Below are 23174 nucleotides of genomic sequence, written 5' to 3'. Positions count from 1 at the left end.
TGGCTTTATCTTGTTCTTTCATTTGGGATAAATTCCTCTGTCTTAGTATGTTCTAAGTGTCTGCCTTCTTCTCTGTGTTAGAAAGGCCATTTATGTCTCCTGCTTCTGAAAATGATGACCTTATAAAGAAGTAGTCATGTAGTATCCAGGGCCTGGTGCTTCAGGGAGTGTCTCTGGTTTGTGCTATGTGTGCTCTGCTATTGTGTTTTGGCTGCTCTATCCTTCAGGCCAGGCATCTGCAGAGGCTCTCCTTGTCTGCTGTGGGCAGTGTTTGATCCTTGGCCTGAATGTGGTTTTAACTAGGTATGCTCTGGTCTGCTTGTGAAGTGAGACTTCATACCAACTCCCCAGAACTGAGGCCCTGCAGAACTCTCTGATTGGGAGACGTAGAGTGGGCATGAGTGGGTGCTGGTCTTCTCGGGGAGGACCCCGCCACTCTGAGACTAACGCAAGTCTGACTTAGAATGGCAGTCCCGCCAGAGCATGGTGAGGGGGAGCTTGGTTTCAGCAAGTTAGGCAGCCTTTGTCTGAGCTGAGCTGTTTCCCTCAGGTAGCTCTCTGTTTATGCTGAGGGGCCAGGGAGGGAAGTGGCACCAGCCAGACAGCTCCTTTGTTCCCAGAGACACGTCTCGTCTCGAGGAATGCTGCCTGACAGGGAAGTACTCCAAGAATAGTGGATAATCTCCCCACAGTTTACCCCAGATGTTTTTTCACATTGCTCTTTCCATACTGTCTGCCTCCAGGGTTTTTGCCTGCCTTCTTTCTAGGAGCAGCACAGTGACCTCTTGGCTCTATCCCAGCCAAGCCTGCTGACCTTTAAAACGCCAGGCTTTAGAGACATGGTGTGGGCAAGGGCTTGTCCTGGTCTTCTGGGGAAGGGGTCCACAGCACTGGGAATGAGACACGCTTGACTGAGAAGGACAGTTCTGCCAGAGCACAGGGGTGTGGAGCTTGGTGTAAGTGAGTCAGGCAGCCTGTGCTGGTGCTGGTGCTGGTGCTGTGGTGCTTCCTGCAGGTGACTCTGTGTTTATGCGAAATGGCACCTGCCAGCTCCCTTGTCCCCAAGGGGCAATTCCATGAACTCTGCCTCCTGCTCTCAGAACAGCAAACAGTATCCCCCAATGTGCCCCAAGCATTTTTCAGGTAGCTGTTTACACACTATCTGTCCCCAGGTTGTTTGCCTGCCTTCTCTCCAGGAGCAGCACAGTGCCGTCCCGGCTCTGTCCCAGGCAAGCCTACTGATCTTTAAAACTCCAGGCTTTAAGGGGCACCTGGGTGGCTCAGTTGGTTAAGTGCCAGACTTCAGCTCAGGTCATGATCTCACGGTTTGTGGGTTTGTGGTTTGTGGTTTGTGCCCCACATCGGGCTCTGTGCTGACAGCTCAGAGCCTGGAGCCTGCTTCCGATTCTGTGTCTCTCTCTCTCTCTGTCCCTCCCCCGTTCACATTCTGTCTCTCTCTCAAAAATAAATACACGTTAAAAAAAAAAAGGGGGAACTCTTTAAAAAAAAAAACAAAACATTTGCATAGCTCTTCAGTTTTTCCATAATGCTTCTACCTAGGAGTGAGTACCATTTATTAAGCACTTACAGTGCATATATCATAATGCTTTGTGTACATTATATTATTTGGTCATCACAACTACTCTAAGAAGTGAGTACTAGTATTATCTCCATTTTATATGTGAACAAATCGAACTCACATAAGTTAAAAGAGTTGAATAAAATCCTAGAATTTGTAATTGGCAGAACTAAGGTTTGAATTCAGATCAGTGTGACACTGGAGACTGAATGCTGCTGCCTCACACTCCTTGTCCATCTGAATCATCCAGAGATCCTGTGAGATGGGATGCCTTGGATCCCCAGACTGATGCTATCTAGTCTGCACCAGTAATGCCCATTGACCTGTGTCTGCTCTGACTGGCCAGTGCCTGGACCGTAGCATTTTTTACTTTGTATAAACCCCTTATTACTATTGTAAACTGAGGCTGATAGAGGTTAAGTAAAATATTTAGAAGCTTACATAACATTACTAGGTGATTATCGTATTTGTGTTAATAATAAAACATTTTTAAATCATTATCAATTGACTATACATTTACTGAAGCAAGAGTACCTTATATAGTTTAGATGGCTTTACAGTGTCCAAGTAAATCTAAATTGAATGAATTTTTGCATGTAAGTGTTCATTTATTCAAAAACCTAACCTTTCTCTTTAGGCCAGAAAAGGCCGGACCACCATAGTGGTAGCTCATCGTTTGTCTACAATTCGTAATGCTGATGTCATCGCCGGTTTTGATGATGGAGTCATTGTGGAGAAAGGAAATCATGATGAACTCATGAAAGAGGAAGGCATTTACTTCAAACTTGTCACAATGCAGGTATAATCCAACTATAGAATTTTCCTGAACTGTCTCAGGTATAAGCTGATTTTTTGTGTTTAGTACTATAAATAAACATTACTTGATTTTGTTAATAAGTGAGAAAAATAACTGGGGAATTCAGACCAGATTTTTTCCCCCATTTAAAAGGAGGGAAAATAAAGAAGGATAATTAGAGAAAATTAAACATTTAAAAACGTTGAAAGGTAATCTATCCACCATAGTAGGCATTAGCCACATGTAATTACTGACATGTCAGTGGTAGTTATTCTGAAATGAAGTGTTTTAGGGAGAAAATGCATACCATATTCCAAGGACGTGGTACCAAAGAAGAATGCAAAATATCACAGTAAGTTTTTACATCGATTGCATGTTGAAATGCCAGTATCTTGCATATATTAGGTTTAAACCAAACACATAGTACAAACGGATTTCCCTCTTATATTTTTTAATGTGGCCACTGAGAAAATTTTATTTTATTTATTTATTTTTCGTTTTAAAAAGTTTTTTTTAACATTTATTCATTTTTGAGAGACAGAGACAGAGTGTGTTGGTGAGGGGCATAGAGAGGGAGACACAGAATCTGAAGCAGGCTCCAGATTCTGAGCTGTCAGCACAGGGCCCGACATGGGGCTGGAACCCATGAACCATGAGATGATGGCCTGAGCCAAAGTTGGACGCTTACCTGACTGAACGACCCAGACTCCTCAGCTACTGAAAAAATTTTAAATGACAAGTATGGGTCACAGAATGGCTTGGATCATATTCCCATTGATAGCACTGGTCCAAAGCAAATAGGATTGAGGCCCAAACAACCACAAAAAGGACATCACAACGTAAGATATAAGGAAAGGATGTCATGTTATTTCAGCATATTTAGTGGCAATCCTTCTTCAGTGGTTTTAATTTTCAAATATATCACACATTCACACATGCACAGAAACCCTCAGCAACTTAACTTTATCCTTTCCTATAATGATGTAAATTACCACTTTCCTTGATAGCTGATGGTTGGCAATTAACTTTCATTATTTTTTCCCAGCCTAACCCACTTGTGCGTATTTCTTGTTTACTTTAGACAAGAGGAAATGAAATTGAATTAGAAAATGCAGTTTATGAATCCATAAGTGAAATTGATGCCTTGGAAATGTCTCCAAAAGATTCAGGATCCAGTTTAATTAGAAGAAGATCAACCCGCAAGAGTATACATGCATCACAAGGCCAAGATAGAAAGCTTGGTACAAAAGAGAACTTGGTATGGAGGAGGATGTAGTTATGTCTTCAACCCTCTCTCTGCGGCTTTCGTAGTTTGGTGGGCTAGCAGTGGGGTGGTAGGGGTCAAAACAAGAAAGGGTTATCCAGAATCCTTCTGTCGTGTCTCCCAAAACCTTCCACAGACCAAATCTCAACATTTTAGATTCAGGTTAGAATGTATGAATGAGAATTTATAGGACAAGAATTTTACAATTAGAATTTATAATGTTAAAGAGATTCTAAGGGGTCTTCAAATATGGATAGCTCTATTCTTTTATCCCTACTTGTAAATCCTCTTGTCCTGTTCCAAGTGTGATTTTCCAGATGTCAGGTTGAATGTTTGTGGAGACAGCATTTATTTCTTAAAATATAAAGGAGCAATATAACAATCTTTTTTAAAAAGTTAAATAGCCACCAATTCATAAGAAAACAGGAATAAAAAAATCTTCATTTAAAAATTTGTGCATACTGAAGAAGTGTTTATCATTAAATCAATTGAGGATCAGTCTTGTTATAACTAGCCTGTTGTCATATTTTGTTTCCCAGGATGAACATGTACCTCCAGTTTCCTTCTGGAGGATTCTGAAGCTCAATATAACTGAATGGCCTTATTTTGTGGTTGGTATATTCTGTGCTATTATAAATGGAGGCCTGCAACCAGCATTTTCAGTAATATTTTCAAGGATTATAGGGGTAAGTGTTTATGTCCATTTTTTTGGATTGACTTGTGAGGCCTGACTAAAGAATGAGCTGTTTATATTTGTAAGTGTACACACAAGCCACAAAAAAATGAGGACCTTCATATGAAACTCTGCAACTTGAAGATGTAAGAATGCAAATCTGATTTGTGATAGAAAGACTACTTTTTCAAGCTTTCCTTCATCCTTGCGGTTGGTTGCTGTCTTAGGGCCCAGATTGCTGAAATAGTCACAAAACCGACTAGATGACTCTCTCTTGCCTGCCGTCACTGGGCTCTGAGTAGACGTCATGAAAAGTCCTGTCACCAATGTGCTTGTCAGACTGGCTTGAGACAGAGCCATTCTGGGACAGACGCACTTGTCAGGACACAAGCAGGAATGCCGCCTCTGTGACGTGTCCATCCCACTTGTAAAGATGAAAACAAAAAGCAACAGCTTCTGAAAGGTTGACATATTTTGTCTGCACCTGCTTTTAAAGAAGGCATTTTCAACAATAATGCTACAACCCAGGCAGGAATGCTCTCTGTTTAATGGTAGATGTTCATATATCAAGCTGAGGATACCCTTGCCACCATACCTGCTGAAAAAATTGCAGAGAAAGAAGTTGATCCCTACATGAAGGATGCGAAACTCTAACCTGTGATTATACTAAAAACTACATAAATATTCAGCTCTCTACCCATGCTTGGCTAACTTATTTCTGGTTGATACTCATATGTATAATGTATTCATTCAAGAAATATTTTTTTCAGTGACTGCTCTGAGCCATATACTATTCTAGGTGGTGAAAAATACCAAGAAGGAGTTAGTGTCTGATTGCATAGAGCATATGTTCTAGGACAAGGGTTAGCAGACTTTTTCTTTAAAGGGTAAGATAGTAAACAGTTTAGATTTTGAGGGCCAGATGGTCTCTGTTGCAAATACTTAGCTCTACTGTTGTAGTGCAGAAGCACCCATATACAAGCAGAAACAAACATGGCAGTATCCCATTAAGACTTTATATAGACATTTGGCTGGTGGTCCACAGGGAGCTGATCCCTGTTCTAACATTTGTTGTACAGTCAGGGAGGTAGACAGTTTGCATCATCAGAAAAAAAAAATGGAAATAGGAATGGGTTTGGCTGTATGTAACAAAAACTCAGCCTAAGAACTTTATATTTTTCTCATTCCTCATGTAACAGTGAGGCTGGAAGCAAATGATCCAGGGCTAGCACATTGGTTAGGCAACCAGTTATCTGCCTGGTTGAAGGTTTGTAACACAGAATTTAAGGCTGTGGGCTCTGAGTTAGATTGCTCATGTTTATCTCTTGGGCCATCACTTGCTGGCTGTGTTAACTCAAACAGGTTAATTAGCCTCTCTGAGCTTCAGTTACCATTTATAAAGTGGTGATGATAATAAACCTTAGGAGTGGTGATGATAATAAACCTTAGGAGGTGATGGGATAAAAGGAACAATATACATGAATTTGTGTAGAAGAATATCTGAATATCTGTCACGGAATAAGGGCTTGCTGATTGTTTGCTTTTTTTTTTTTTTTTTTTTTGGTTGCAATAACTAATCATCAAAAATTGATCTCCTCTAAAAGGCTGTTGTTACTTTACAGAGTATAAAGTTGAATAGGTTGGATTAGGAGTGTAGCTCTGTTACAAGACAGTTTTGGCCCACTGTGAAGGGAGTTGTTTCTTTCCTGGGAAGTGGTGACTTTCTGTGTTCTCTAAGCCCAACACATCCTATGAGCCTTCTTACCATCTCTGGAAAGATCTCCATGTGTGGTGCTGGGTCAGCTGGCTGTCCAGCCAGCCATCCAAAAAAGCCTACCTCAAGGAGGCTCCTTTCATGCTGAAGGCCTGGGCTCTCTCTAGTTTACCAAAACAGCATCGGCAGGTTTGTCTCCAGTTTGAAATGTTCAAATTGTAAAACAAACTGCCATTGAGTGTGGTTTCCCATCAAAAGAAGAAGACAGTATTTATTCTCATTTCTACTTTACATAGTAGGTGTGGCTCTTGGGGCACTCAATTACTCCAAGAGGGGTGTGCCCAGAAAAAGGAGTGGATCCCTTTAGGAATGACAGACGCATTCTCAGCCCCTAAGGAAGGAAGAGTACACACACCTTTAGGTTTGGCATTAGGGAAACCAGCCCTGACTTCTGTTTTACTAAAGCTATCTTGACCCCCAAATACTGTGCTTGACAGGACACGAGTCAGACCCAGAATGACTTCCTTAGGCCTTGAACTGAAACCTTTCAATATTTTCTTAACAGGTTTTTACCAGAGTTGAGGATCCTGAAACAAAACGACAGAATAGTAACATATTTTCATTATTGTTTCTAGTCCTTGGAATTATTTCTTTCATTACATTTTTCCTTCAGGTAAATATCTACATTTTCACTTGATTCATTCTGGGGAATGCATTATTATTCAACTGGGGAAATTTCTAAACATCTGTGTGATTTTTTCTTATAAACTGGACTGTTAGCAACCAAGTTTCTTTGACCTACTCATTTATTATTTTTTTAAGTTTTATTTTTATTTATTTTGAGAGAGAGAGAGAGAGAGAGAGAATGCCCAAGTGGGGGAGGGACAGAGAAAGGGAGAGACAATCCCAGGCAGGCTCTGCATTGTCAGTGCAGAGCCTAATAAAGGCCTCGAACTCACAAGCCATGAGATCATGACCCGAGCTGAAGTCAGACGCTTCATGGACTGAGCCACTGAAGCTCAGTCCCTTCTTTGACATAATTAAAACAAAGATGTTTTGCTTTCACTTTGCTTGGTTACCTTTTCCTCCCCAACATAACTTCCTCTAACTGAAATATTAATGAAATCAGAGGGAAGCGGGTATTTGATCTAATACAATGATTGAAAATGAAAGCTAGGTACTCAAAAATGGAATTCAGGGAATCCCTGGGCATAAGTTTGGATAGAAATACTGCCAGTCACTTTAAGTACTCAAAATGCTTTGTTATGTTCTGAAAACAACAAAAAGCAAAAAACACGTTAAGCAAGTCACACTATTTTAAAAATGTTTGAAGAGTTTATCATTCAACTTTTGCTAAAGGAGAAAGAACCTTTTTAATGATGGAAGAATGCCAGTCTTCAAACAGAAAGTGTATGACACATTTTTGAAGAGTCAGATTTTGCAGCTTGCAGATGATTTGGCTGGAACAAAACTGTAAAGGAATTAAGTGCTCTAAAAGTTTAGTATGATAAGGCGGTGTTAGACTTTGATTCAAGTATGAGCTGCACCAATTCCTAATTTTGTGTTTGGGGGCAATAAAATAATTTAAACCAACCCTCAGTTTCCTCATCTATAAAATAGGAATATTAGTACCTGCCTCTTGATGACTGAAAGAAATAATTGTGACCTGGGTCACGTGCCCCTCTGTGTTGGGGGGAGGAGTGTGCTGGCCAGCAGCTATGCAGTCTTTGGGACCAGAGCCCCACACACCTTTGGAGCCAGACTGCAAAGCTGCTTTCTGCGTGGCCCACAGGGAGATGAGTCCCCACCGTCAAGGGATCCACGGCCACTTCCAAGGTTGTTTTATTCTGAGAAGGTCATTTATAAGGACCATGCTCTTCCTAGCCCCAGCTGGAGCAAGGACATGAGCCTCCTCTTTGACCAGCTCCTGAGGAAAGGTGCAGACAGCTCCTGGAAACATTTGCCTTCATATACAAATGTAAATCTACTGGAAAGATCAAAGACTTCAAAACCTTTTTTCCTCACACAAAGCCTATAAAAGAACAAATGTCACAGACCCCACTCTTTCCCAGAAGTTTTGAGGAAGGCCTGAGCTTTGAATATGCAATGTTTCATAATCATGCTGAAGAAAAGATATTTGCGTATTTCAATGAGATACTTACTTGCAAGGAGCACGTAGATTCCTTCGTGGAGGTGCATTGCCACCATGATTACTGCTGCTGTTGGTATGTCTGCAGTTATAGCCGGGGGAATTGCCCTGGCTGCCAATCTCAACATCAGCTTTATTATATTTTTTAAGTTTTATTTATTTATTTTGAGAGAGCTAGTAAGCAGGGGAGGGGCAGAGAGAGTCCCAAATGCAAGAATCCCAATGCAGGGCTTGATCTCACAAACGAGATCATGACCTGAGCTGAAACCAAGAGTCCTGAAGCTTAACCGACTGAGTGGGCCAGGTGCCCCTCAACATCAGTTTTAAAAGGCCTATCCCCCTTTGCTCTGTTGTGATAAGTAGCCAGCTTGATAAAGTTCAAGGAAGGAAATTATTTCCTGTAATGTTCAAAGTGTGGATGAGAAGACCCTGTACTCAGGGCCAACAAGCTGATCTATCAAGCTGGATCCTGAAAAAAGTTTGACATAAAAGAGCTGCTCATGCATTCTACACCAGTCTGCATTAGGCTCTCCTTCTGCCAGAAGAAGCTGTTGTCCCCAGTCCTCTTACGCTTGCTGTTGAGTTGCCCACGGGTTGAAGCCTGCTAACACCAGCCTTCCTGAACATAATTTTGGAATACAACTCCAGGAGCTCTTTTCGACTTTCTGAACTTTCTAACACAGAAGCATCCCTGTGAGAGTGTCATCAGTTGTTTGTGTCTCCTTAGGATAGGTGTCTGCTTCTCCTAAATTTGAATGGGCTCTTTAAGGTTGCACAAGCACAATGCTGCCCCGTTGTAGACCAGAGAAAAAATTCATACTGAAACTTTTAAAAATATTTTTTAAATCACTTTTTTAAAAAGTTTATTTATTTTGGGGGTGGGGGACAGAGAGAGAAGGAGAGAGAGAATCCCAAGTAGAATCTACACTGTCAGCACAGAACCCACTGCAGGGCTCGAACTCACAAACCATGAGATCATAACCTGAGGCGAAATGAGGAGTCAGGTGCTTAACTGACTGAGCCACCCACGTGCCCCCGTAGTGAAACTTTTACTGCAGACTTGGAAATGCCAGAAAACCAAATGAAGGAATAAGTGTGTGTGTGTGTGTGTGTGTGTGTTATAAATTACAAAGCTACCTTTATTGTATCCACACCAATCTTTTTTGGCTACAGTAGGAAACACTAGTTCCTGTAAGAATGGATACTTCAAATCTGGATTCTAGGGATTAAACAATCATTGAAAGAGAGAAAGGAGAGAAAGGGAGAAGGAAGAAATAATGTGATCAAATTCCTAGGTCTGCGTGAGGCAGTAGCAAACAGTTGCTTATTGAATGAATAGATAATTAGCCACATGTAATTTTTTTAAGTCTATGTATTTGTTTATTTTGAATGAGAGAGCAAGAGCAGGGGAGGAGCAGAGAAAGAGGAGAGCGAGAATCCCAAGCAGCCTCCAAGCTGTCAGCATGGAATCTGACTCAGGGCTCAATCCCACCAACCATAAGATTTTGATCTGAACCAAAGTAAAAGAGTCAGACGCTCAACTAGCTGAGCCACACAGGCACCCCTGACCTAAATATAATAGATTTGATACTTTAACTACATGCAAGATTGCCAGAGCAACTGTTAATGCCACAGAACAGAAAGATTGCCAAGTGTGAAGTTGGTTAAGGAGTTTCAAGGGTGGTAGGCTTTGAACTGGTCCCTTACACATCGGAGACGGAGACGTGAACTGCTGAAGCAAAGGCAGTGAAAGCAGTTACCCTTTGTAACATAATGATGCTCCAGGATACTGGAGCCGGACTTGCCTGGCAAAACTAAGTGAGAACAAAGGCTCTAAATTATAGGACCTCAGAGCTGTAGAGCTGGCAATGTGCTGAACAATGTTAGAATGCTCAGCCCTTCATTTAGAAACCAAAGGAGGGAGCTCTGTGGGTGATTAAATTTCAGGCTCTGGGTTCCCATTTTGGTTGGAATTCTCACAGACCCAGATTCAGGTTCCAACTCTGCCACCTTACAATTGTGTCTGTCCTCTCTCTAAACCTTAGTTTCGTTTGTAAAGTGGTTATACGGTTGTCATAAGGATGACCTTCTCCCGTCATTAAAAGGGTTGTCATAGGTGTACACACATATATGTGTATGTGTTTGTGTACTTTGTATAAAGTACAGTGTCAGAGTAATCACTTAAAAACGGCTAGGTCCCTATAGAAATAACGGTAATATTCCTGCAGTGAGGGAGATATTTCACATTTCATTCAGTCCAGTGACAGAAACCTTAATCTGGCCATGTCTAAGTAAATTTACTGTTTTAGTAATTTCAGACTTCAGTTCAATTAACCCAGGGTTTCTCCCTTTCCTCCTTCTTCCAGATCAGTGTCTATGTTAGCAGAGGCATAGAGAGTAGAGGCACGTCACATGCCTGCCTGCTTCTTGCTGGCACCTGGCAGGGCCACGGCCTTCAGTTACGTGGTCCAACCCGGCTGTGCCCCTTTATCAGAACCACTCAGAAGAATTGGCTCTTGCTTCACTTGTGCTCTTTGCGTGTGTCTCTTCTCTCTCTCGCTAATGTGTCTCAGCGGGCCCAGAGGAGCTATGGCTGCCCTCTTCCACGTCTCTGATTCTGCAGGGACTTGGGCTGTTATTCGAGCCTCTCCTCTTCTGATGCACCGTCGGCCATTTCCACTCTGCTTTCTCCATGAGATTGTGTGTCAGGCCTCGTCCACAGACTGCTGCTTCCTGGAGCTCCAGAAAGAAAGGGGGATGCTGCTCCATCCTAGTCCTAAATCCCCGCACCCACTGGGATGAGGGTTCTGATATCCTCCCTCCCCAGATGTGGCTGCACGGCAGCACACTCACATCTGACTCTTTATTTCCCCGAGTAACTCTTCCCTCCTCCCAGACACAGAAGGTTATATCCTTGGGGGAAGAGGAGAGGCAGTGCAGAAAATTCCTCTTGGTGTCTTCTTCCCCAGACTATTTTGCTTCTACACCTTTTTTTTTTTTTTTAAAGCTTAGAAACTGGGAATTTGTTATCTTTGTTCTCTGCATCCTTTATGGCTGGGGTGACCAAATATTTCTTTTTTCTCACATTATACCTCAGGTCCTGGTGTAATTATTACCAGCACCCCTTTTCATTCTCCAAGTGTCCTGGTTTGCATGATAGGTAATACAGCCACCCTGCTTCGAGTGCCCCTGTCTTCGGAACAACTTCAGCTTCCTGAGTGACAGACCCTGGTTCACCGGGAGAAATAAGCAGGGATAGGAATAGGGACAAAGAAACACATTTCCCAGTCAGCCCCTGATCAGCCCACCAGTAGCTGGGGAGTAGCAGGGATGGTTTCCAAACGGGGCTCCCCTGGCTATGCGGCTGCTGTGGCTAGGTGCCCTTAGTACACAGTCACCGAAACACCACCAACCCTGAATCAGGCTTTCTGACTTTGTCTGGTGTCCCCGTTAGCCGTGACATCAACTCTCCCTCCTTTCGTGTAACCCATGGCTGGGTCTGTGACAAGTCTTCTTCCTTGTGGCATGTTCTTCTTCACAGGGCTTCACGTTTGGCAAGGCTGGGGAGATCCTCACCAAGCGGCTCCGATACATGGTCTTCAGATCCATGCTAAGACAGGTATGTCTGCTGAGGATTGTGCCGGGGCTGTGCAGAACTCCCCGCTTGGGCCCGTGGTCTCGTGCAGAGGGAGTGCGGTTGGGTTTCTCAGAGCGAACTCCTGCAATGGTCTTCCCTCGGTCTCTCCTCACACATGTGGCTGGACGCCGCCCCCAGGTTGGGCTCAGAGGCCCTGCTGTCCATCTGCTGTGGGTGGGACAAGGAATGGGATCATCACAGATGGTCCCCAGAGCTGGTTCACCTCCAGCCTTTGTGTTGGCAGCTGGAGGCAGAGTCATCCCTTTCCTTTCTTTCCTTCTTTCCCCTCGGAACCCATATGTGTGTCTTCCCACCAAGAGATGCTACCTGTGCCCTTTCTTTCCTCAAATCAAAATGTATCCCGACTACCCAGTTTTTTCTTTGCTGTGGCCAGAGTGATAGAGCAGTTCAGCTCATAGTGTTCGTTATAAGCTGATAACGGCTTACTAGAATGCCTCTTACATTTTCCACCTTCAGAACCCTAACAACAGGCAGACGTGAATATTTTCCTGGGGAAAGGGGGAGGGAGCTTCTGGGAATGTAACCCAAAGCAATCCAGTTCTAAGGGAGAGTTTCTTTAACAACCATGAAAATTTTGTATGTGAGTTTATAACCCTCCATCTTAAAATTACTGATCACTTGCCAGTGAATAACATGAGGCTCCAGAAGGATGCCCTGGACATGCCAGGAGTACTGGAATCCTGGCTGAGAAGCATCAGTTTGCTGTGTTAGGATTTCTAGTTGGCATTCACATCTTCCCAGCTGTCTTTGGTTCCTCAATCCTTTCCCACCTACACCACCATTACTTAAAAAGAAGCATATTTAGGGGCGCCTGGGTGGCTCAGTCGGCTAAGCGTCCAACTTCGGCTCAGGTCATGATCTCGCGCTCTGTGAGTTTGAGCCCCGCGTTGGGCTCTGTGCTGACAGCTCAGAGCCTAGAGCCTGTTTCAGATTCTGTGTCTCCCTCTCTCTGACCCTCCCCCGTTCATGCTCTGTCTCTCTCTGTCTCAAAAGTAAATAAACGTTTAAAAAAAAAATTTAAAAAAAAAAAAAAAAGCATATTTATGGCAGTTGCTGACCCATGACTGGCAGAGTACTGTTTGATGGGGGCACTGTCCTAGGACTCTGAGTCAAACCATATTCATAACTGAGATTCCAGTTAGGATTGAGGCTGAACTTGGTCCAGAACCAAATGCCCCATTATCCCGCCAGCTGCCAGGCCAGCTCTTAGGTCTGTTATACTTCGGCAGTTGAGCTGATGGTTTGTGTAATGCCCTCTCCATAAATTATTAAATCTATCAAATACACATTAAGGACCTTCTGCTTGCCATAATACTAAGTATTGTCAGGCATTCAAACCTCAACAGTCCCTGTCTTCAAGGAAGTTACATGCCAGTAGAAGAGGCACTTAAACACAATAATTCTAAAAAGCAAAGTGATACATGCTATGATAATTTAGAACACTTTCTTTTTCATTAATACTTTGGGGGGAAATGGTAGATACTGCTTTAATTGCAAGCCACCAGGACCATAGTTTTTTTTATTAAAGATATAAATTCATACTTCAAACTCACAATCTTTTTAGTATTTATGTATTTAAAAATGTAAGTGGCTTTATAGAAAAAAAATCCTGTTGTATGTAATTCTTAAATTTTAATCTAGATTTCTTTTGCTGATTTTTTTAAACCCAATTCATTTATTCTGCCCTGAACTATAATAAGTTATCTAAACTGCCTATTCAACTTCTCTATTTAGGTATCTAAGTAGCATTTCAATCTTATATCTAAAATTGCACTTTTGAAAAAAAAAGTAAAAATAAAATTGAACTTTTGTTTCTCCCCTCTGTACAGGGCTTACTTTTTACCTCGTCTTCCCCTATATCCATAATGGTAGCTCCATTCTACCAGTTGTTCAGGCTAAAAACTTTGAGGTCATTTTTGACTCCTCTCTTTCTGTGTGATGTTATAATAACCTCCTAACTGGTCTCACTGCCCTGATCCTTATTCAAATCCATTAGTTTCACCTCCTAAGAGCCAGAGTCATTCTTCTCAAATATAAGTCAAATCACATCCCCCTGCTCAAATCCTGCTAGAAGCTTCCCATATCCTTCAGGGTAAAATCTGGAATCTTTACAGTTGCCTCCAAGGTCATGATGTGGTCCCCACTCCCTCTCAGACCTCATCTTCTACAGCTTCCCCCCTTCTCCAATGTACAGTCTACACACTGGTTTGCTACACAAGGATGAGAGAGGGCAGGGGTAGGAAAGCCAAATGAGAATGGAGATCTGTCCAGAGGAAGAGACTTCTTTTACAAATTCACACAGAGGTACTCTTAAAGCTGTTAGCAGCCCTTAAGGCCTTCTTGGAGGTGCATAAACAGATCAGGTATGACTTTGCCTCAGGGCCTTTGCACATGCTATTTCTTCCTTCTCTCAAATATTTTTCTCCCTCTCTTCATTCAGATCTCTGCTTAAATATCACCTTAGAGAGGCCTTCTCTGTTCCCTAGTGCCTTTCTTCACTTTTTTTCCTTCTTATTCTGATCTGTTTTTCTTCATTGCATTTATTTACACCTGGCCCTGTATGTATTTATTTACTTGTGGCATACGTCTCTAGAATCTAAGCTTTATGAAAGCAGCAACATTTTCTTTTTTGTTCACTATTGTTTAGATCCAACAATTAAAATCACATTTGGAACAAAACACTCCAATTTTTTTGATAAATGAAATTATTTATATTCTTGTCTATTGAGTGTCAAATCTTGAGTGCTAAATACGAGGGATATAAGTGATAACCAACCTGACCCTGTCATTGCCCTAAGAGCTAAGAGTCTTATAAATAGAGCTTTAAGATAATAAAATCATTTTCTGTGCCACAGGATGTGAGCTGGTTTGATGACCCTAAAAATACTACTGGAGCATTAACAACCAGGCTTGCCAATGACGCTGCTCAGGTTAAAGGGGTATGTGCCTCCTTTGTGCTGGTGTTTGTCTTAATTGGCTATTTTGGATCTCAGCAGGAAATTAATTTTCTCATTACAGGTGTTCTCATAATCATTAAAATGTTAAGTATTTAACACAGTATGTATGCTTTATAGCAAAAATGTTAACTGCTTAAACATTATATATTATATAGTGTATACATAACTTACAAGCTTTCTTTTTTTATTTACTACTTAGTCATGCTATTAACAAGATACACATGGAAGGATAATTATTTAGAAAAGGAAGTACTTATCAGCATATCACGTAGGACCAGTCTGTTGTGATCAGTTAAACAAGAGAAAATTGTAGGGGTGCCTGGGTGGCTCAGTTGGTTAAGTGGCCAGCTTCAGCTCAGGTCATGATCTCACAGTTTGTGAGTTCGAGCCCCATGTCGGGCTCTGTGCTGACAGCTCAGAGCCTAGAGCCTGCTTCAGATTCTGTGACTCTGTTTCTTTCTGCCCCTTCCCCACTCAGGCTCTGTCTCTGTCTCTCTCAAAAAATAAACATTGAAAAATAATTAAAAAAACAAGAGGGGAAGGGAAGGGGAAAAAATAGTTACAAACAGAGAGAGGCAAACCATAGGAGACTCTTAAATATTAAGACAACAAACTGAAGGTTGATGGGAGGTGGGGGAGAGAGGAAAGTGGGTGATGGGCATTGAGGAGGGCACTTGTTGGGATGAGCACTGGTTGTTGTATGGAAGCCAGTTTGACAATAAATTATATTTTTAAAAATAAGAAAATTGTAATTGCTGCTGAAAAAAATAATGTGTGTAGTTTCTGTATGAACATTTAGGAGCATTGCAGTTTAGAGGAGAGGGAAGAAAAATGTAAAAGCAGGTTGAAAGAAATGAGAAGCACATTAAAAAATTAAAGCAGTGGAACAACTATATCAGGCTACAAAGCTTAAATTTTACCACCACATGAATCTCTTTGATTGATCTAACTAGAAACTGTTGAACCAGGAGGTTTTGATTTGTGGATGAAATGACAGTTTCTTCTTCTACAACCACAACTACAACTGTTGATAGCAAAACTCCACAAGATAAGGTAGAATTCAAAAAAACATGTGATCTCTCCTGTGTCTCTCCCTCACTTGAACCTTATTATTCTTTATCTTTAAACCTTTCTATAAGGTAGCTCTATTTTAAAGTTTCTTCTATCTAGTAAATGGACCTTCTGTAAAAATAAATTGGGTTTTGAATGTGGAAGCACACACAGTTGTAAAATTACAGTATAAATCTTGGTGATTGTTTTAATACAGATTTCTTTGCTTGAGGCAAACAAATCAACAAAAACTGAGGTTTAGATCAAGTTGTAGAGAACCTAACAGAGCCAAATGTGCCCTGCTTGAAATAACTTTGAACTTCCTAAAACAGACAACTCTGGCTCTATGGCATCTACATGGTATGTCACATTGTCGTTAAGTGCTGTGGAAAGAAAACAGCAGCAGGATATATGGGTATGGGGATTCTGGTTGTCAGGTAAGGAAGGCCTCAAAGATCTGGTGATAGATGCAGGAGGCCTGAATGAGGGAAAGGTAGTAGCCCTGTAGATATGTAGGGAAAAGTATTTTAAACAGAAGGATCAGCAAGTACTAAGGCCCTGAGGCTAGAGCATTTCCATAACTGTTCCCAAAACAATAAAGAGGATAGTATGGCAGAGTAAAGTGAGTGAAAGGAAGAGTCATAAGAATTGAAATCAGTATTCTATCTGGAAATAAATGGGAAACCATTGTAGGCTTTTGAACACAGGAATGATGGGATCTGAAATCTTTAAAGGCTGCTGTATAATAGGCTGAAGGGGGCAAGGGTTGAAGCAGGGACTCTATTGCCATAATCAGGGGAAAGATGATAGCGTTTTAGACTAGGTTGGTCATAGTTAGGTGACACAAAGTAATCAGATTCTGGACATAGTTTGAAGGTACAGCCAACAGAATTTGTTGGTTACCTATGGGGAATAAGAAAACAGCGATCTAGAATGTCTCCACAATTTTTGACCTGCTTTACTTAAAAGCTAAAGTTGCTTTTTAATGAAACTGGGAGCCTATTGAGCAGAATTGAGGGAGAGTTAGAGTTCTTTTTGGAACATGATAAATTTGAGATGCCCACATTAGACGCCCAAGTGGAGATGTCAAGAAGGCAGGTAGACATGCAAGTCTGGAGTTGAGCACAGAAGTCTGGTCTGGAAATAGTATCTGGAGATTTTTCGGTGCATTGGTGGCTTATAAACCAATGAGACTGGATGAGATAGTCAAGGAACTTTGTACAGATAGAGATCCTTTACATCAGGGCTATGAGGATGGACCTGCAAAGAAGAGTGTGAAGGAATGGCCAGAGAGAGAGGAGAGCAGGGTCCTGGAAACAACACAAAGGGAGTGTTTCAGGAAGGAGCATTACAGGATATTAAGTACTACTGGTGAGTTTGTAAGGTGACCAAATGTTTCACCTCCGTGCCGCAGCCACACAGAGGGTGCTTTTGTTTCTCACAAGAACTGATTCTAGGGTGTGGTGGGAACAACGTCTGTTGGGGAGTGGCTTCAAGAGGAAGGAGAAAAGAGGACTAACACAAATGGACAAATTGTTAATGGACTTTCTGGTAAATGGAGGAGAGAAATGGATGGTAGGTAGAGGACAGATAGCATCGGTCTCTATTTTTTAATTTACATTGGCATGACAGTCCATCACTGAGCCTGGGATAAATTTATTTTGCTCTCTCCCATCTTGCATGATCACTCTGGACAAACTGTGTCCTGAAATTTTGAAACCCTATTTTCCCTAGTTAAACTTTGCTGCCATACTTTAGTATGCTTTTCACAGAGACCTTGTTGTATGTGCTCGCATAGGCACACACATCCCATATCCCTTTTGGTGTGAAGGCTACATCCTAGGAGAAACACAGACTCAGTTAGTTGCGGCAGAACCCTGAGCAGGTGCAGTCTGGGCATTGTGGGCTGGTAGTCCTTCCACCCTCCTCTGAAATGCTTCTGGGCTTATGGTCTGTTTTAAGGCTGTGGTCCCTTCCTATATCTGTAAAATTTGTGGTCAGCCCTGTCCCTTGCTGTGATGTCCTCAGCCACATGCAACAAGTCCATTAGTCCCTGATGGCCTGCTGGTGTTGACTGTCTGCTTTTCACTTGTTTCTTCAAACTCACACTCTCATGGCCCCACGAGCACGGGTGCCTTCACAGCCTGTGTGAGCTACTGAGTTGGAACTGTTGTCCAGAACTTAAAACAGGGGCTAATAAAGAAGGACCAGGGGAGAAGAAGCAAGTAGGTATGTGAGTGCCATCAGAGCTAGAAAAGTCCGAAATAGCTATAACCACAAATTGGCCAAGACGGGACAATTGTATCCACCTGATGCTACCAGCTGACCAGTTTCTTTCTGATGGGGGATATGTGTGTAGGTGTGTAAATACGTACACAGATACATGTGTAATACATAAATATACACATGTGTACATATACACACTCATGTATACATATATATATCACATATACACACGCATCTGTGTGTATATCTGTCTATTCCACAGTGGGAAGTAGTGAAATTAGTTTTTTATATCTAAAAACACCTGACATAATCAGTGCTGTCAAAAATCATTCCACCCAAGGCAGAACTAACCCCCAGTTTGTGTGTATGTAGGTAGTTCGTGATAATGGTGACCTAGGCTAAATTTTTTTCACATTTAACTTCACCACCGGTGAAACATTTTCTCAGATGTATTTTTGAATAAGTAGCTTAATTCTGCTAAACATAAATCAGGAAGAAAATAGATCTCAATATTTTGCCTATGAAATGGTGAGCTTTTAAATTTTATTTGGGTATTAGGACTAGAATTCTGCAGGGGAAAAAGCAAATGAGAGCCACGCAGAGATCAAAAGCCACCACATATTTAAAAAAATTTTTCCCCGGGAGAAGGTGGTTGAGGGAAGGATGAAGTTATAAATGTTTTTAATTTCAGAAGGTGGTTCAGGAAATAGGCTGTTTTTCCCCCCAGTAAGCACGAATGTTTTAAATTAGATTTCAGGCAATACGGTCATGTGTGGAGGAGGAAATAAATAGCAGAACAGGGAGTGACAAGGAAGGGTGGGCAGAAAAATGAGTAGAAGAGGAAGTGAGATGTAAATATGTGTACATACAGTGGGATGGAGAGGTTATGAGAGGTGATAGTGGGTTTCAGGAGTGAGCCTGTTTTTATCGGACCCTGTTTCACACTTGGGCTGTGGTTTTTGGAGTGTTACCTTCACTTGGCTCTACTTTTGAAATGAAAATTACCAGGCTGTGCTCTCTCATCCACTGTGATCCTTAGAATTCTAGACTCCTACTCTATATGAGGAAAAGTTTTGGAACCGTGAGTGTTAGTCTTTAGAATACAGAACGGTAACTGGTGCCATGGCCCCCATGTGCTATATCAGGTTAAGCCAAGGAGCTAAATCTCCCCAGACCTCATCAGCTTAAGGTTCTCAATCTTTTCGCTCACCTTTCATGTACATTAAGTGAGAATTTGTCATCTTTGACCCATTTTACTTATTTTCATGGCCTTGACTGCCATCCAAAGCTGAACAGTCGTAGGTCTGAAAGGTTAATGCGCTTCAGTCAGTCACCTGCCTTGAACTTGGGGAATGTTCTGAGCACTTCTCTCGGTTGCTGTGGGAAATGAATTCTGAGGAGGACTTGTAGATTCTAAGAACAGGGGCACTCTACATCCTCCCAGTGCCACAGACTCTCTCCAGGTTATAACCTTTGACTTTCAGGTTGAAAGTTTGCAAATACAGAGAGCTGGCTTTGAAATCCACTTCATTCTTTGACTTCGGCCAAATGTGGTTAAGCATCCCTTGAATACAAACTCAGTGACTGCATCAAATAAAAAGAAATGCCCCGTCATTTATGTTGTCTGATGCAATTCCTGGTACAGAATTTCATGTACAGAGGCTCCTGCTAGTTGTTGTGCCCTTTCCCCCTAATTACCGGTCTAGGATTTATATCACATAAACACTACTGAATGATATCAGAGGGTTGATGCTGGGATGATGGGAAAGGGGGTGTGAAGGATTCTGTTCTAAAATTTAGAGCTAAGAGAAGTGTTGGTTATTAATCAGTGTGTTGGCTCATTTTGAGAGTTGGGGGAAATTTGTCCAAAGTCACAGACGAGGTAGTGACCATTCTAGATTCTACTCCATCATGATCTTTAGCTAAGTCTGACCCCACTCAGGCAGAGGGAACTTTGAGAGTGGAAAAAACGTGGGCCATTTCCAGATCTGGGTGCCAGAGCAGGAATTTGGAATGGCTTGAGGGCTCAGGTGTTTCCAGGGTAGAGGAGAGAAGTACAGTATAGAGTAGTAAATTGACTGTATGGTTTGACTTCTGGCTTTAGAACTGGAAGTCCCTGATGCCTGCCTAAAATCCTAAATTCCGTAATTTTCAGCTCTGTGTCATTGTTCCAAATCAAATAAATGCATGTTAAATTAAACACAATAAGCATCTCAAATAGGCCACGATATATTTGGATATCCTTAATGACAAATATTAGGCTTAACTTATGAGTAGCTATGCATCTAATGTTGGAAATTGCCAACTGTCAGGCTATTTTATCTTGCTCATTTGCAGAGCTTTAGTGACCATGGTTTCATTGATTACTGAAAATTTTCTTGGTATCAAAAATCAGAAGAGATACAAATATGTAATTTAACTCTGAATTATTGATCTTCTACTTTCAGTATTTACTCTGAAGTCATAGAAATCTTCATTTTAGAAACCAAGTGAACTTACAAGTAAATCTTTAGTTTTTATTTCATAACTGAGAAGATAATTAATAGAACTTCATGAAGCTGAATTGTCATAATCCTCAAGAAAGTATAAGCATGGATCTGAAAGAGAATATGAAAGCTTTTCTCTAATTTTTGTGTGTTTGTTTTATAGGCTATAGGTTCCAGGCTTGCTATCATTACCCAGAATATAGCAAATCTTGGGACAGGCATTATTATATCCTTAATCTATGGCTGGCAATTGACACTCTTACTCTTAGCAATTGTACCCATCATTGCAATAGCAGGAGTTGTTGAAATGAAAATGTTGTCTGGACAAGCACTGAAAGATAAGAAAGAACTAGAAGGTGCTGGGAAGGTGAGTCTAAATACGACTACCGATCTAATAGAGTAAAATATTCTAATCAGTACCGTTCTGTTACTCACTGCTACTACTGTGCTTGGAGAATGTTTTTATAATCATTCCTCACAGCGATCTTATTTGACACTGAATCAACAGATTGGAAGCTGAAGAGAAGGAGCAAAACCAATTCTTAGGCTCACAGACTGACGACTAACTTTATTAAGCTTTTCTAAGTCAAACCATCATCTTCACACTCTTCCTCTACTCCCTCCCTTCCTCTCTCTTTCTTTCCCTCAAGTCAGCTGAAATCCATTCCTTTATTGAGGAAAGTAGCCTCATTTAATTACATGTGATGGGGAAGATTAAAATAGTAAAAGGTCCTACAGGTATTTATTTTGTCAGGCTTAAATTATTAGCGTTCTTTACTTTTTATCATGCTTCCTGTTAGCATCTTGTTTCTGTTTACCTTTACCCTCCTCCTCCTGCTGCTGCTGCTACTGTTACTCCTTTCTCCCTCTACTCCTCCTCTTCCTCCTGCTTTTCCTCTTTTCTTCTCTCTCTCTTCCTCCGTGCTTGTCTATTTGTTGTTGTTGTTGTTTAAACAAATGCTTATATGGCATTTACTGTGTTTCCCTGGCAAATGTTTTCTTCCTCATTGTGATCCTATGAGGTAGGTTCTATTATTAGCTCCTCTTACAGGTGAGGCTGAGACACAGGTAGGTAATCATCCCAATGCCTTAGAGCTGATAAGCCTCAGAGCCAGGATTCAAAGTTGTGCCTCTGTTAAGAAACAGAGATGAGGGGCACCTGGGTGGCTCACTCAGCTAAGCATCCGACTTTGGCTCAGGTCATGATCTCACGGTTCGTGGGTTCGAGCCTGCATCAGGTCTGTGCTAACGTCTTAGAGCCTGGAGCCTGCTTTCAGATTCGGTGTCTCCCTCTGTCTCTGCCCCTCCTCTGCTCACACTCTGTCTCTGTCTCAAAAAATAAACATTAAAAAAGAAAGAAACAGGAATAAATCTGATATCACACAGTTTGTATATTGCAGAAATATAAATGGCTGGAGCACGGCTGAGCCCTAAAATTGGGTAGGGATACATCTATTAGTGGACCTTCCGAGGTTCCCAAGAGTTGGGGCAGGGACCGAGAAGGTCAAGTGGCTCTGACTCTCTAGGCCTGTGTGTCTGAAGTACTTTGTTTCCAGGCCAGGCACCTCACCAGAGAATAAAGAATGACAAAGAGGGTACTTCTTCATGAAGGTTGATCATCACTGCTGACACTTTGTCCTCAAACATTGTACCTTATTTCCTTAGCATTCCTTCAGGAAATTCCTTTGGACCACAGCTTTAGTGCTTCCTAACTAGCGTCTGTGGGAAAAAGGTCTCCTCAGGCTATCAGAGGCCCAGTCTTGGGCCTCAGCAGGACCGTGCTGACCCACAGGCATCTGGTTATGGTCTGGCCCATGTAACATTGGCCCCTGTCAGGGAACACTTGCTGTCACCAATCACTTCACTTAGTGCTGTTCTTTCTTGTTTTTTCCACCTAAGGTAGACTTTTCAAATGCGGGGAAGGTGGAAAAATCTAGGACAAAATGTATTTTAAAAAAATGTATTACTCTTTAGTAGTATCATCGTTTCCTGAGGTGTTCAAACAGTCCCACAAAGGAGTCTTAGGTTGTTTATAGGAAGGAGGTGATTGAGAAGCTCAATTATAAGGAATTCACTGCACATCACAGACAGATTAGCACCTTTGAAGGGGCACATCAGATTTAAGACTCTTTTGGAGTTCTGTCACAGGAGCAAGACGGAAATGGATATGTGTATATGTGGCAGGTTTACTGCGCAAAGGTTAGGGGTGAGATAAATGCTGTGTTCAGTGGTGGTTCATGAGACAGGCAGAAGCAGGTGAGGAAAGTGGTGCTGGTGGCACATCTAGTCTGTGTAATTTTGAATATCAACTCCCAAAGATCATCATTCTCAGGTTACCATTTAGTATTTATTATATACCGAGCATCATGCAAAGAGTTCTGCGTGCATTTTCCCATTTGATACTCTCAATAACCCTTTGAATTATTCCGGTTAGTTGATAAAAATCCAGAGTTCAGAGAAGTTAGGTAAGTTGCCCAAATCACACAGCAATAGTCTAACTGATCTCCCTGCTTCCACTCCTTCCTTTCTTGTCCACCCACTTTCTACATTCCTCTCACACAAGCCACCCTGATCTCTTACAAACATAAATGAGATCATGCTAACCCCAACTTAAAACCCTCC

At 41.7% G+C, this 23174-nt stretch overlaps 1 protein-coding gene and 1 pseudogene across 1 annotated transcript in view; both read left to right on the top strand.

Moving 5' to 3' along the window:
- The window catches only part of ABCB1 (ATP binding cassette subfamily B member 1), a 114115-nt gene that overhangs the window by 66098 nt on the left and 24843 nt on the right, over positions 1 to 23174 (top strand). Inside the window, exons 15-21 of the mRNA XM_047096458.1 lie at positions 2217 to 2378; positions 3457 to 3633; positions 4179 to 4325; positions 6592 to 6699; positions 11717 to 11794; positions 14689 to 14772; positions 20716 to 20919. Of these exons, the coding sequence (XP_046952414.1) occupies positions 2217 to 2378; positions 3457 to 3633; positions 4179 to 4325; positions 6592 to 6699; positions 11717 to 11794; positions 14689 to 14772; positions 20716 to 20919 (960 nt within the window). The remainder of the gene's footprint in view (positions 1 to 2216; positions 2379 to 3456; positions 3634 to 4178; positions 4326 to 6591; positions 6700 to 11716; positions 11795 to 14688; positions 14773 to 20715; positions 20920 to 23174) is intronic.
- Positions 7669 to 8664, top strand: LOC124525030 (acyl-coenzyme A thioesterase THEM4-like; annotated as a pseudogene).

Source organism: Lynx rufus, unplaced genomic scaffold (assembly GCF_022079265.1).
Source record: "Lynx rufus isolate CCGP_SWC_20201006 ecotype Redwood Valley unplaced genomic scaffold, mLynRuf1.p SCAF_4, whole genome shotgun sequence".
Taxonomy (NCBI): domain Eukaryota; kingdom Metazoa; phylum Chordata; class Mammalia; order Carnivora; family Felidae; genus Lynx; species Lynx rufus.
The sequence above is the reverse complement of the archived record's forward strand: the minus strand, read 5'-3'. Positions and strand labels throughout refer to the sequence as shown.